Source organism: Ostrinia nubilalis, chromosome 4 (assembly GCF_963855985.1).
Source record: "Ostrinia nubilalis chromosome 4, ilOstNubi1.1, whole genome shotgun sequence".
NCBI lineage: Eukaryota > Metazoa > Arthropoda > Insecta > Lepidoptera > Crambidae > Ostrinia > Ostrinia nubilalis.
Window position 1 is genome coordinate 10,836,444 of NC_087091.1, and position 15,141 is coordinate 10,851,584.

The window sequence follows — 15,141 nt, forward strand, 5'->3', positions numbered from 1 at the left end:
TCCTCAATATTCGTTTAAGGATACTGATTGGCCGAGAAAAGCACCAACTTCCGCGCGAATCGTACCACAGACAAACCAAATAACAACATAAACGTTATCGCTCGCGTGTGATGAATAACGTTACCGCGTTATACAACGTTATTTTAATATAGTGATCGATAGTTATGACACGCGGTGGCTAGCAGTTAGAAAATCAGGGCTACTCGTATTTTGTACCCACTAATATAAAGTTTGTAAGCATTATAAGTTTTTTTTTCTGTTTTTCACAACGAAAGAAAAAACAAACTTACAAAAAGGAAAGTGCAGAAAATAATCCCGAATTATTAAAGCAACCTGGTTCTGGTTATACTATACATCCTACCAATAAATTCAATACAGTCACAAAACTCACCTTTTTTCCTTTATTTCTACTTTTTATGAAATAGAACACTTCCTTACTAATACAAGTTATACACGCGTTGAACAGTAGTATAAAATGACATTTCCATACTAAACGTCGCTTTAAAACTAGAGTTCAACGCGCGTGTAACTTTTATTAGAAAGGAGTCAAATGTGTAGCTATAGCTAGATAACGTGTGTTCCTGCCATAACACGTTGCTAGTTACCTCTACTCAGTTTTCACTGTTCGTTTTCCTACACGTGCTTCCATAAATATTACGTTTGAATATGTACTAACGAGCTGGACACCTACACAGAGGATGGGGCGGAACCGTTTGTAATATTTTCAAAGGCAAAACGTGCTTTGCATCGGTACTAGGTTTATAACAGACGGCTTTATTGTATAGATACCGCTTAAAAAGCTGTATGTTCAAATTAGAGTTCAACTTCGGAGTGGCTAGACGATCCTCTGGTGGGACATGAAAACTGATTATGAAATAACTTTGCGTTGGTCCCTGGTTTGGTTAAGGCAATAAATTGGTTTATCTGTTGCTCCGTTATCTAAAACTCGTTAAATTTCTGTGTTTAGACTTAGTAGATCATATTGTCATCTGTCATCAGCCTTCTAATATAATGTATGTTAATTAGGTAATAAATAAAGTTCCAAAAATATTCAAGCTTAATTTTTAAATATCACTATCCATTTCTTATTTACCGAACACTACCTCTAGCGCAATAATTTACATACTAACGAAATTAGCACAACGAAGCTTCTATGGTGCTAATTTGTGTTATGAAGCGATAAAACTTCTAAACCATTTTCAAACTCTACTCTCGCGTCGAAAGCATAAACAAAATTGGCAATGTGCGAAAGCGTTCTGAAGCTCCATCCAATATGTGCTAAGCTAAAAACGTACCAGTATGTCGGGACTGTATCCCCATTTACCCCGTGAATCGAAGACTCACACATTATTACTTCTGCTTTCCTGAGATAATAAATTCTGAGCTTGGAGATATCTCCCGAGATTGTCGGGAGCGTGGTAAGATTCCCGTCCAATTGCCCGACTTACTTTTTTAACTCACTTTTCCGCTACATTACGACTTGTTTTTGCGTTTTTGTTCGCAATAGACGATGGTTCGATGAGCCCAAAAATAAAGATTAGGAGTTTGTTGTCAAGTTGTCAGAGAATTTCGTTTCTTAAAGTACGACTTTTTATTGTGATTTCAAACTTTTATCACAATTTATTGGTGAAACATGAGTTCAACGTTCTCTTTGAAAAGGTCTAGCTTTTGACATACAAGGACATCGAACCCATGTTTTGCTTGTTCTACTGTTTTCCGGATTACAATACCCTTTGACCTCATCTCCGGTGGGCTCAAAGAAATTCTATTTGTCCATCCCTTGAGTGCTGTGTATCCTTAGGATGAAAGTAGCCCGTGCCACTCAAATATTATTTTTTAATTGTATCCAACGGTGGGCTTAATAGCACCATAACGGGCATTAGCGCGTTCCAGGGGTCGCTGCTAATAAAGTATGCAGGAGCGTCCCTTGTCACGAGGAACTTCACAACTCGGGTGCGTCGCTAAAACTAAGCGGAATGTACAAATAAATACGCCACACGAAGTTTTGTGAAATTAATGAAAGGTCACGTTTCATTATGTCTTATTCATGACCGTTTTGTGATACAAATATTGTTATTTAAAACGTATTGTTTGGGCGGTGACATAGATGATGTAACTGGCAACTGTACATTGTAATGATCAATAACATCTGTGATTTCAGTTCAAAATAAACAATCAAAGCACGGTGAATGACTGTTCGACAGCAGGCAGAAGACGGAAATATTACCGAATCTTTTTACCAAAAAACCTTAAGAATCACAATGAAACCATTTGTTCCCAAACTCTATTGCAACTAGCTTATCTAAATTGTAGTCGGTTTCGCAGACTCGAGAACTGGAGAAGTGCGCTCTTGACCTCTATTATAATGCTATCTAAACGCACACGTTCTTCAGGCGTTATTCAATAAGATACGTGATCGGCATAAAAAGCCATCCATATAGGGATGGGCAGTGAGTCTACTGTAGCTACGAACTGCAAACGGGACTCGACGTGGACAAATACTGGAAGTCACGGAGTTTTCATCTTGACTGATGAAGAGTGTATTTAGAATGGCGTTGTTATATCAACAGACATAAAGCTACCCAACAGCAGGTCGAACGAAGTTACTTTGCTGGAGCGTGTCCATTAAACAACACTTGAGTTTACAAATCTGCTGTTATTGTTTGAACTGAATTAAATTAATAAGAGATGGCAGTTTTGGCGTTCATGGAACTAAATATCATGCTAACATAATATCCATTACTTGTATATAAATTTTACATATACCTATCCAATATTTTAAACGCGCTATGTATTTACGATCATAACAATACATACCTACCTACCCACTTTTACCATAGATTTTATTCTACCTAATCTTTGCACCCCACTTTGTGTGCCTACTGTCAGTCCCTGCGGTGTCTTAATCCGAGGGTAGTCGTGTATCCAGAGTAAAACTGTGTAAACGAGGATTCCGGCTATTAATGAAACTACTATCAAATCCATTCCGCCTGTTAGGGTCCACTATGATACTGTTATTGCGACCCCATCGCAGATTTTGGGTGTGATACATTTTTGCGGTTACATATACATAATTTCGGCAATGTTTTGTTGTAAGAGATCTGGGATTAATGAAACGTATTCTCTTGATACACATTTCAGTGTGATTTTAACATGATTTGTTGTTGTTCTGCCGTTTTGTGTTAAAGCGCAACACCCTTTTTCATTTGTTCCAAGGTTACAAGTTTCTTACAAATTTACTTCGGCTTCCTTCTGGGATAGATTCCACAGTTACTTGGGTATATTTGATCTATTATAATTAAAAATAACCTCTCTGAGTCAACGCTATATATCAAGTATACACTTGCTAATAAATGTTAAGTAAATCTCACGGAATTCAAGCTGAATTGCAAGTTCAATAGTTCCATGATCTGCCTCAATTAATTCGAGTGATAGCACCATGATCGTGGGCTTACCTACTATTATTAATTGCCGTCCATAGTTATGGGAATCAATTTTTTTTTTTTTTTTTTTTTTTTTTAATAATCTTTGGACAATTTCACACAGCGCCAGCTAGCCCCAAAGTAAGCAACTCAATGCTTGTGTTATGGGTGCTAGCTTAACGGATATATTTGACAATTGAGGCTTGGCTTTCCTGGATTCCACAAAGGATTTGCGATCTTGATCTTTGGATTTTGCTAATGGTACCTTAGCTATTCTAAAGATAAATTCTATCCTACGATCAATAAATAGGTCGCCAAGTAAACCCCTTTATGAATAAAAGTTATTACGTGCATTGAAACCTAGTTTAAAGTGACGTTTAGTATGAAAATTACATTTTAAAGTTCTGTTCAACGTACGTCTAACTTTTTATTAGTGACGGAAAGGGGCCATATTTAACGCATACAGGGACTGCTCAAATAAAATAAAATTGCCTTTTTATTCCTCAAGTTTCTACGAAAAATTCGCGTTTTCCATAATAAAAATATGAGATGTTGCTAGCAATTTGTTGACACAATATTTCACGGACCCCCCACGGGAACTACTTGTGCAGAAGAGATAAAAAGTTCCGTGCCTACGACGACGTTGTCCTTATGAAATTTATGAAGGTTGCATCGTTAAAACTTGATACACGGGCAGAATGAACTTAGCCATGCTGGATGGACAGGTACGATTTGTTAACTTTGCCAGTTTAATTGAGAACTAAGATACTAAGACACAGTTCGAAGGAATAGTTTTAAAGATCTTCAGTGTGTTTAAGGTTTAATTTAGTCACAATTGTATAGGTTAACTCTTAGCGCTTCTTGTCATCTAATATTCGATACTGTTTCAAATAACGCCTTGATCATAATGATATTTATTTTAGCAATATTAGTATCTAGAAATAAAAAAAACTGTAAGTCTACATTGTATTTAACAATGAAACTAAAACAGCAACAATTCACCTTTTACCTACAAAGACACTGATTATTGTAACAAGATTGGGGAAGAAAAATTGAATTCATTACATTTAAAATCTCATTTCGAATAGCTCACCTTAATCGGTTTAAAATAAACCTGGACCTCAGAACGGGGTTAAGCAAAAGTAGATTGAAAAGAAATTACTTAACCCACTTACTCCTACCAGGCGTTATAACACCGCTAAAAAGTAGTTCGGAATATCCTCAGGTAAATTATAAAAATATCGAGAATTTGTTTACTGTTCCTTGTATTTTCTTTTCATTACGAATCAAGCTGTAATTGAGTATGTTCGATATCGCATATTTGCATTATTTTGTTAGATTTTTATTATTTTGAATTCTGTTATTTAGTTTTGTGCAAAACCGACTAATAAATGGTAAGATATTTCATAAACTTGCTAGTAATACCTCAGATTATACTAGTTATTATTTTATGTACTACTGTTAGCTACAAAACTATAAACATATGTTTTTGAAAAGCTTTACATTTTTGAGACTTTTTATGACAAAATTACGATCGGTGTTTTAACACCTGGTCGCATAATCCACGTCTAACCTGTATATTCATTAAAAGTTTAGGCCACGATATAAAAGACCGCTGTGACTTCACGAAATTGTGGACGTATTAGAAAACATTGACGACGATGCTCAGATACCGAATCACATAGCAATTTTACCACCAGAAAATGCTAATGCAGAAGCAACGGATGGATATTCTGGTGAAGAAGACCACGTTACCTTACAAAATCTTCCAGGTTAGCCTGGTTCCGTTTATCTTACTATAACCTGGAAGATTTTGTAAGGTAATGTGGTTCTTCACCAGAATATTCATCCGTTGCTTCTGCATTACTACTTATAGCGTGTAAGTTTTCTATTGCTATTTTTCCTGAACTTCCAGGTTCGCAATTTAGAGCCTAGGCAGAAGTACTGTACGACAATTAGTCTTCTTTAGATAAAGATGATAACATCCCGCTGTCTGATTTTTTTAAGTAAGACGAAATGAATCTAATGATGCCTCCAATGCAGTTAGTTCTTCTGCCATGAAAGTACCTACCGGAATCACAATTACGACAATGCAATATAGTGCAAGTACCTTCTGTGAAAGTTCTGTGCCAAAATGTCTAAAATATAGATGGCAAAGCAGTCATACTCCTAAACAATATTTATGAAGAATGGCACCACAACCAGGGTCCACGGAGCTTACATCCCTCCCTGTGTACAACTTTACTTACGAGTACTACACGCAACTGACATGTAAAATTTGCAAGAAAAAATCAATTTAGTGTAAAAAATGCGCCACGTACTAAAGCATCCTAGGCTATGATTTATGTCTTACCATATACCATAGCTCTGAATAAGATTTTGGTATTTTTTTAGTCAATGAGTATAACTTACAACTCGTTTTTAACTCTTAAACCTAACAAAATCGTATGTTTTTTTCTCATAGTAGTAGTTGTATGGTAGTAGTCCATTCTCCGACCAGGTGTTAAAACACCACCCATTTTCCGGCTTTTCCAGTTGACCAAGAATTTTTCTAATATTTTTCTGTGGACATTTGACCTCTATTTAGAAACATACTAAAAATTTATAAAAATTGACAAGTATAAAAAGTTTCAGGAGTATCTGGGTATAAAGCTACAGAATTACTTTATTCCCTAGAGGTTGATCCTAATGATGCTTATTTAAAAAGTCAGCCTAAAAATACTCCAAGTTCTACGGCGAAAGATTAATTAATTTGTACGCCTTTTTCATTAAAATTCGCTTTATTTCCGAGGTAATTTAAAGGGTTTATGAACTGTGTGTTAATGTTGTCCCGGCTTTCCTTACATTATAAATTGAAGTTGTTTATCAGTTTATGTTCTTCAGGTTCGGGTGTACCAGGATTTTGGATAATTTTGGTAATTGTGTTCTTTGTGTAGGAGACAATGAAGTGTCTTTGTCATAGCAATTAGCGACCAAACCTTTTCGCTTACCTTTAGCTTAGTAAACATTAATTAAGTTACGTTTACAATGTCGAAACATATTATTCAGATATTAAAAAGTTTTTTAATAGTTTTAATTGAAATATCGATATTACTTTATAAAAAATATGTATTTCTTGGTCTAAAATAGGAAATATACGAGTATTTATCTTTTCATAATATCTTTTACCAGTTTCGTTCAAAGTAACAAGAAAATTAGCGAGAAATGGGAAGTCGTTAGTTATTCCGTTAAATATAAGAAAACATCAATCTTTTCTTTTTTATGCTCAAGGTAATTTGCTTCATAAAGAACTTTATGAAATAAAGACGTAAACATTTACATACACTACAAAATCCGAGAAGATTTCTTTTAGTTACGAAAAACATCTAATAAAATGTAACTTAGTAGATCTACGAGTACAAAGAAGTAAAATAAGCTCTCCAGAAAAACGGTCCTAATAAGAGCTGTAAAAAAGAGCTAAAAAATAATCTAATTGTATTAGCTTCGGAATATTTTGGGCAAAATCCAAGTCGATAGCATTAACATAAATTGGTAGCAACTGCATGAAGCGGTTGGCAGCCGGCCAAGCGGCCCGCGAAGTGATACCGCCTATTGACATGACTTGACGTAGATAGTTCCTTTTTAGTTCATTCAGAAATTAGGACAGCTATATAGGTCAGCCAGTGAATACAGTTTTACGCACTCGGTTTAGCTGCCATTAAGCCTTCGCGTCCGCAATCATCTCTTTTATTACGTGCCTTGATTTTTATTTTGCCTAATGCGTCCTCGTTAAAACTGGACTCTACGCAAATAAGCCCTAAAGGGTTTTATTGCTTCCAGTAACTAAACCTTAATAGCCACTGAAAATAACATTTTTTAAGGTTATATTAATTTGAATAATATAGATAGATAGATTGTTTTTAACCTTGACTCATGCCCATTTTCACCATCAATCCCTAATTTTTAAGTGACCCCTTTGAAAACAAAATTCCTGTTATATGTTACCGTAGGGGTCGCTTAAAAATTAGGGATTAATAGTGAAAACGGGCATCAATCTCTCTTTTAGAGTTTCTAAAAGTTTCTTTAATTGAAGCTACTCGTTAGTTTCTAAACTAAACTATGCAGTGGATGCACGCTGGAAAATAAACAACTGAAATTCTTGTAACTCCTTTACACCGAAACCGCGAAGTCCTTGGCAAATTAAACTTGTGAAACTTTTCCTTATCTCCACCCATATGGTTGGCGTAGTTCGTCTCGAAGTATGTGTACCTGCCGAAAACAGTTTTAAGTTAAGCCAGTCTCTGTCTTATCGGGTTTCTTGTCCTGAAAGCTTTAACACGATTTGAATCTTCTTGTTGAATGTTCACTACACTTAACACTCATATAACTTAGTTTTTGAAATCAATTCTACGAAGAATCAGCTATACCCGCGACTTCGTACGCGTGAAAACAGTTTGATTAATTTTCCCGTTTTCCAACATTTTTATTGATGCTCTGCTTCTATTGATCGTAGCGTGATGGTATAAATAACCTACTTAAATGGGCCATCCAACACAAAAATATTTTGTTATTGGGCCAGGGTTTCTGGAATTAGCGTGTTCAACGAAACAAACTTTTCAGCTTTATAATATTAGTTTCTGTTTCACGAGAATCACTAGCCCTGGTGGCAAAAATATCCTGGATTGGTCCTCAATAAAAGCGTGATTACTGCTCATAATACTCGTGTGGGAGTTACAACCTTGATGCCAGAGTTTTATTGCTCATACTCGCGTGCAGTGACCGGAGCTGACTTAACCCTTTCACGCATATGGGACACATTTGTCCCCGCTTAATTTTTACGATTTACAGTAATACTAGTTAAGTTAAACCCTTTGTAGTTTAATATTCTTTAATTTTATTATTATCTTTTATGTTTATGCGCTATAAATAATAAAAAACGCGATTCCTTTTGTAAAAAAATACTGGCACAAAATGTGAAAAAAAAATTCGTTAGACGTCAAAATTAAAAAATATTTTAATATTACTTAGCAGCTTTTTAGCCATTATTTTTCTTCCGACTTACATTCACTAATAAGTATAATTATCGTTTTATTACATATTTTCGATTTTCTTCGTATGCATAATGAATATTATGTAAAAATCTGTATTGGGACACGGGTGTCCCTATGTGCGTCAAAGGCAACTTGGTTCTTACTAAGGATATTGTTTGCCTCATTATAATTTGTATGTTTATATTGATGTTTTATTTATAATTCATACGTATTTTTGTAAATAATTTGTCTTCAAATCGACTTAAGAAATTTCGCTCAAGAAAGACCAAATTTAGAAGTCATGATGACTGACAATAGTGACAACGAGGATGGTTTCCTCCTTGATGAAAGGGTGTCTACTGTTGGACAGAGGCTTCCCTGAGGATTTCCACAACAATCGTTCCTGTGCTGTTCATATACATGAATGTATATGAGCAGCACAGGAAAATGAGGCCTGCCACACTGCGTCTTCCTATCCGTGGGCGCCACTCGAGAAATTTTCTGCCCAAACGGCCATCTCTTCTGCGAGCTATGTCCCCTGCCCATTGCCGCGAAAGTTTGGTAATTATGCGGGCTACGTCTGTTACTTTGAGTCTCCTGCGGACTTCCTCATCACCCTTTGGGTGACTTTGAGCCTTCTCATAAGGCCCGTAGTAGTAAGGAACACGTCTTCGTTCCGTGCGTCATCACGCCAAGCCAACACACATTGGTCAAAGACTTTCAGTCAAAGGTCTGAGACTTTCAGACACTGCAGTATTTTGGATAAGAAGATGTCGCGAAGCCTCTCGGATGCTGTCCCCCAAGTAAGATTCAACGATTGTAGTCACGCTCTATGGTCTCAGTAGAGGCTCTCAATAAATGGGATTCAAAATAAACATGGACAAGACGAAAAATTATGTCAAATATCCGTGTTACACGCACTCCTCTATAAGCTGGAGACTCTACACTCAAAGTTGTTCTTGAAACAAATAGTCTAGTTAGGTAGGTCTAACTTCAAGAAAGAGGTCTATGATGAGATGAGGATCAAATATAAAAATACGTAAGATATTATGATGCTATCTATTTGAAATTTCTTATTCTAAATATTAAAAATAAGCTTATTGATTAAATTTGATGTGAATTTTTAGTGTGATTTGTATTTATTTTGCAATAAAAGCGTTGAAGTATTTTATTTTCAATATATGAGGCAATGTATACCTTGACGCATATAGGGACATATGTGTCCCCGACTGAAAAACACTGAAATACATAGCACTTATACTTTATGTACTACTTTTATGTTAAATTAGACTAAAATAAGTAGATATAGCTAAAGAAAAAATAATTTTATGGTCTGGAATAGTTATAAGCGTGTAAGGGTTAATGTACCCTTTGAAACGGACTTGTCTTTGAAGACAATCGGGTCAAGCCGACGAATAAAACTGGTTCACCTCTCCAAGGATTTCTTGACCACTTTTTGTATGTCTAGTAAGACAATCAAACTATGGAAAGTTAGGAACAATCTTTATTAGCAGGAATCTATATACAGTGTGAGTCACGTTAAAGTGTACATATGAAAATAGATGAAACTAGACTTGTTTTTATCGACAAAAAAGAGGTCAAAAAATTTTTGAATTTTTTTTTTAATTTTTTATAGAATTTTTTTTCTTCCAATTACTTATTGTAAAGAAAACGTAATAACTTTTAAACTAAGCGGTATATCCTGATAAAATAAAAACAGTAATAATTCTAAATAACAGGAAATACTAAAAAAATACATAAAATACACAAAAAAGGCCAACAAATAATAAAAAATAATACTTTTTGAAAAAAATCTGCTTAAAAATTCGTGTTTTTTTGGTTATTTGATAAATTTCTCCAAAAAATGCCCCTATAACCGGTGGTTTTTATTACTTTGTATTATTCTCTATCGTATTATCTTTGTAAAACCAAAAATCGCATGTCTCTATCCCTATCACAACATTTGCTATGATCGTTTGAACAAAGGCCTGCCACAACATTATTCTCCGCTACAGGTAGAGACAATTTTAATTTTAACTAAAATGCTTATTTTACTTCGAAATTTTTTGTTTTTATTTGAAATCTAACTTGTCTTTTTCAAAATTACAAATCTAGAGCCTTTTTCAGTTTTGTTGTTAACGAAGCGTTGAATGGCGCGCCCGGAGAGGCTTAGTTCAAACGATCATTGCAAACGTTATGATAGGGATAGAGACTTGCGAGTTTTGGTTTTACGAAGGTAATACGATAGAGAATAATACAAAGTAACAAAAACTACCGGTTATAGGAGCATTTTTTGGAGAAATTTATCAAATAACCAAAAAAACACGAATTTTTAAGCAATTTTTTTTCAAAAAGTATCATTTTTTATTATTTGTTGGCCTTTTTTGTGTATTTTATGTATTTTTTTAGTATTGCCTGTTATTTAGAATTATTACTGTTTTTATTTTATCAGGATATACCGCTTAGTATAAAAGTTATTACGTTTTCTTTACAATAAGTAATTGGAAGAATAAAAATTCTATAAAAAATAAAAAAAAATAAAAAAAATTTTTGACCTCTTTTTTTGTCGATAAAAATAGGTCTAGTTTCATCTATTTTCATATGTACACTTTAACGTGACTCACACTGTATACACATAGGTATACAGAAAATATATTTTTCTCACTCAAATCAAATTTTATTCGAAAAGTTTTCTATAAAGGGATATTTTGTTTTCATTAAACAATTTATCTATAAAATGTAGGTATAAAAATGTTAAATATGTAGCATTACGGTGCACTATACATTTCGCTTACATGCTTGCGTTATCGCGTATTTTAGTAATCCTAAAAATAGCTGTACCAATCGATTGCTCCAGTTTAAGTGTTATCTTTGAATAGAGCAATGACAAAAACCCTAGTACAGTCAGCTTCAAATAGTTCATGACACCCAAAGTGGCCAAAAAGACAACACAACCTTATTCCAATTGTAACAAAGACGTGTTGCAAACTTATTGGCTACTTTGGGCGTCACGAACTACTTGATGCTGACTGTACCTATCCATTGTTATCTTATAATCTTACCCTAATCATGAAAATGGAAAACGGTCAAGAGTGACTAGAAATTGGCTAGTGGGGTAAAGCCTTAATCGAAAATGGAAAACAAGCGACCCGTCTGATTGGCAATACTCATTGTGATTGTTACGAACTACGAGTTAAATGAAACAGAGTGTGTTTAACGTGTTTATTTATTAATGTTTGTGTTTGTTCATGCATCATTCAAATTGAACGGGCTATTTAGTAGCATACAGTCATTCTATGTGCTACGATTTTAAATGAAATAATTGCTATGAGAGATTTGATGTGTGTAATCAAAACAATAAAGTGGTTCTGATCTTTTGATATTTCTAAAGCTGATCAACAATAATAAAAATTACAGACAATGGAATTAGATTTTACAGTTTAGGCAATAATTGAGTGCTGGAGTCCCACACACGATTAGAGGATCATCATTTATTTGCTTCCCAAGGCTGGACGCAAGTCCTAAGGAGCACGATGAAGAGTCTGTATTGGGGTGTACTAAACCTTACTTTATATTATTTCATCATAGTACTAATTCTATACTTATTTAATAAATGCGAAAGTAACTCTGTTTGAAAGGGGACCCTTTACGCATAAACCACTGAACCAATTTAGATGAAACTTCGTCTATACCTACCAGGCTGCGTCACTAACATGTCTTTATTAGTCTCTTTTGTCTATTGAAATTGTGATCCCAGTTTTTCAACCCGATTTAAGTTACTTTTGATCCTGTCTTTCTCTGACAGCGAAATCCATGCAGGGAAAATCGCAGGTCAATGCTATTTTTAAATAAAGCAACATAACAGGTGGGTATCGGCCGGCGCACGTACACTCCACCTGCTTCCCTTCCGGGGCCGGCCGCATAATTATCGGATAGCTGTATAAAGTACGCTCCAGCGATTTGTCAAGCGGACTCTGACGTACCGTTAAGCTGCGGTCTGATATTTTTGGGAAAATGATAAACGAGTTGCGTAAAAAAGAAATTGGGGACACTATTTTGAACTGAATTATACTTTTTGCTTGGATACTATTTTTGCTCTTGTAAATTGTTTACAGTTTTCCCGATCTCATAGTTCATGCTTCGAAAATATCTACAAAGTGTCCCGACAGGAAATTATATTTGACTACAATGCACGCACTATCGCTAAAATATTCTTAGAACCTGAAATACGTAAGTAGGTAATAGTTTATAAGAATTCAAAAGACAGTCTCAAAGACATAATAGAGCAGTCAAACTCAATATTTCATAAGACGTCCTGAAAAACATGGATATTAAAAGAGAGGGAGAGTTTAAAAATATTCATAGAGTCAACATCTTTATTCTTTATACAGCCTCTCATAATTCGGTTTACTAATTTTTGGAGCTCTCCAGCGATTTGTCAAGCGGACAGTGACGGCCCGTCATTCTGTGGTTTGATATTTTCGCGAACCGGCTTTGTAACTGAAAATGCGGAAACCACCCTCGAGCATTCGAGATTATTGTGATGGAATAATGCTGTGTCATTTTATGGTTCGATTCAGTGATGGAAATTAACTGAATTATGATTAAGCAATCATTTAAAGTTATTCATTGCATACAATATAATATTAAATATGCACTTTGGGCAATGAATTCATAATTTTTTAACTTTCGAACCCGTTACTTTCGAATTGACAAAAATTTTTTTTCAGGACTATTAAGTACCTACCACTAATAATTTAATGAAATTTGTATACGGTAACATTAAAACTAGAACAAAATTGTAGAAGTCATTTACAATTTCGTATTCTATTTGTATCTTTTTATTCTATTGGGATTGCGGAAAATGAGGATGAAGTGGAATACAAATCTACTTACTTGATTTATAGCGACACTGTCGATACAAAAGATTTCCGTGAACTGAGAGAACTTATTAAATTCACTGAACCTAACGCCACCACTGCCAACTAAGTCACAAGTGCAATAAAGCTAATAATCCTCTATAGAATGCAATCGACTAACGGCAGATGTGACACCGTTCCCATTTGCAATTTAAATGTAACTTATTTTGCACTTATAACGTTTGTGACAGAGCAGCACCTACACATTCCACCATTCAAAATACTTCAAAGTACCTAGTGAAATATTCAGTCAGTATACACCTGGGGTGCTGTAAGTGAACTAAGCTGGAAGATTTAGCGGTTTTCTGCCGGTTCCCACTTCCGTCGCGGTAAAAGCGAAGTTACACAAACGTCGAAAAGTTACGCAGCAATTTGATAAAGAGGTCTAGAAATTTTACGTTCCTGCAAGCTTGAGATTACAACTTTAATCCTCTGAATTAACGTTGTATGTTTAATCCAATGCTTCAGACGGAACCGTAAAATTAGAGTTAATGAATCTTCTAAAGTAACATTAATTGTTTGCAGGGAAACAAGAATTTCCGCTGCAGCCGCGCTAGCTGGGGGGACTGAGAGACCCGAAAAAGCATTAACAGCTTCATTTGCTTTATTAAACCTTGTGCCAGGATTTGACGGGGGTAACTCATGGAGGCAAGTGGGACGCATACAAGGACGCAGCGTCAAATTGCATACCATCGTGTGGCCTGGAGGACGTCTCGTCGCTCACGGCCAATCTGATGGCGCTCGTACCATATTTCGAATAGTCACAGCTCTAGCGCCACCTTTTGTAATGGAAGGAGAACTGGATGAAGATGGTCAATGTCTCAGAGGGCTTCCATGCCATCGACCTCGAACCTCCGACCGGGATAATCTCACTCTTGCTTTCAACGACTTGGACAGAGATAACGATCAAGAAGCCGATGATTTCTTTTTTCCAACACCTAAACCTGTTTTTTCACGAATGGCCACACACTGTTGCTATGGGTTAGCTATGGATCTCCTCGAAAATATTGCACAAGAACTGGAATTTGATTTTCATTTATACATAGTAGAAGACGGCCTTTACGGCTCCAGAAAGCTTGTTAGGCCATTTCATAAATTGAATGAGTACAGAAGTGTTGCTAATGATTATTTATTGAATCAACAGAGCTATCGCTCGCAGTATCGCAATGGTTATAAAAGCTTAGACGAGGATTACGTGTATGAAGATGACCCGGATGAAGATTTCGAGAAATGGAACGGCATTATTGGAGATTTAGTATCGGGAGCTGCCCATATGTCTTTTGCGGCACTTAGTGTGTCTGCAGCAAGAGCCGAAGTAATTGATTATAGCCAACCATATTTTTTCAGTGGAATATCCATATTAGCAGCACCGAATCAAAGACCTGATATCCCGTTGCTAGCTTTTCTTTTGCCATTTTCCCCTGAATTATGGATTGCAGTTTTTACGTCACTAAATGTGACTGCTATTGCTGTAGCGATATACGAATGGTTGTCACCTTTTGGTTTGAATCCATGGGGACGGCAGAGGTCAAAGAACTTTAGTATTTCAAGTGCTTTATGGGTGATGTGGGGTCTATTGTGTGGCCATTTAGTTGCCTTCAAGGCTCCAAAGAGCTGGCCTAACAAGTTCCTCATAAACGTTTGGGGTGGATTTTCTGTGATATTTGTTGCAAGTTATACTGCCAATATTGCCGCTCTCATAGCAGGACTGTTTTTTCATAACGCCGTAGATGATTATCAAGGAAGAAGTAATGTAAGTATCTTAATGATCTTTCTAAAATGTATGTGTAT

The 15,141-nt window shown here is 35.5% G+C and overlaps 1 protein-coding gene across 3 annotated transcripts in view; it reads left to right on the forward strand.

Moving 5' to 3' along the window:
- The window catches only part of LOC135071095 (glutamate receptor ionotropic, NMDA 3A-like), a 41,109-nt gene that overhangs the window by 14,252 nt on the left and 11,716 nt on the right, over positions 1-15,141 (forward strand). For all 3 annotated transcript variants that reach the window (XM_063964852.1, XM_063964854.1, XM_063964853.1), the window contains exon 6: positions 13,876-15,103. In XM_063964852.1, the coding sequence (XP_063820922.1) occupies positions 13,876-15,103 (1,228 nt within the window). The remainder of the gene's footprint in view (positions 1-13,875; positions 15,104-15,141) is intronic.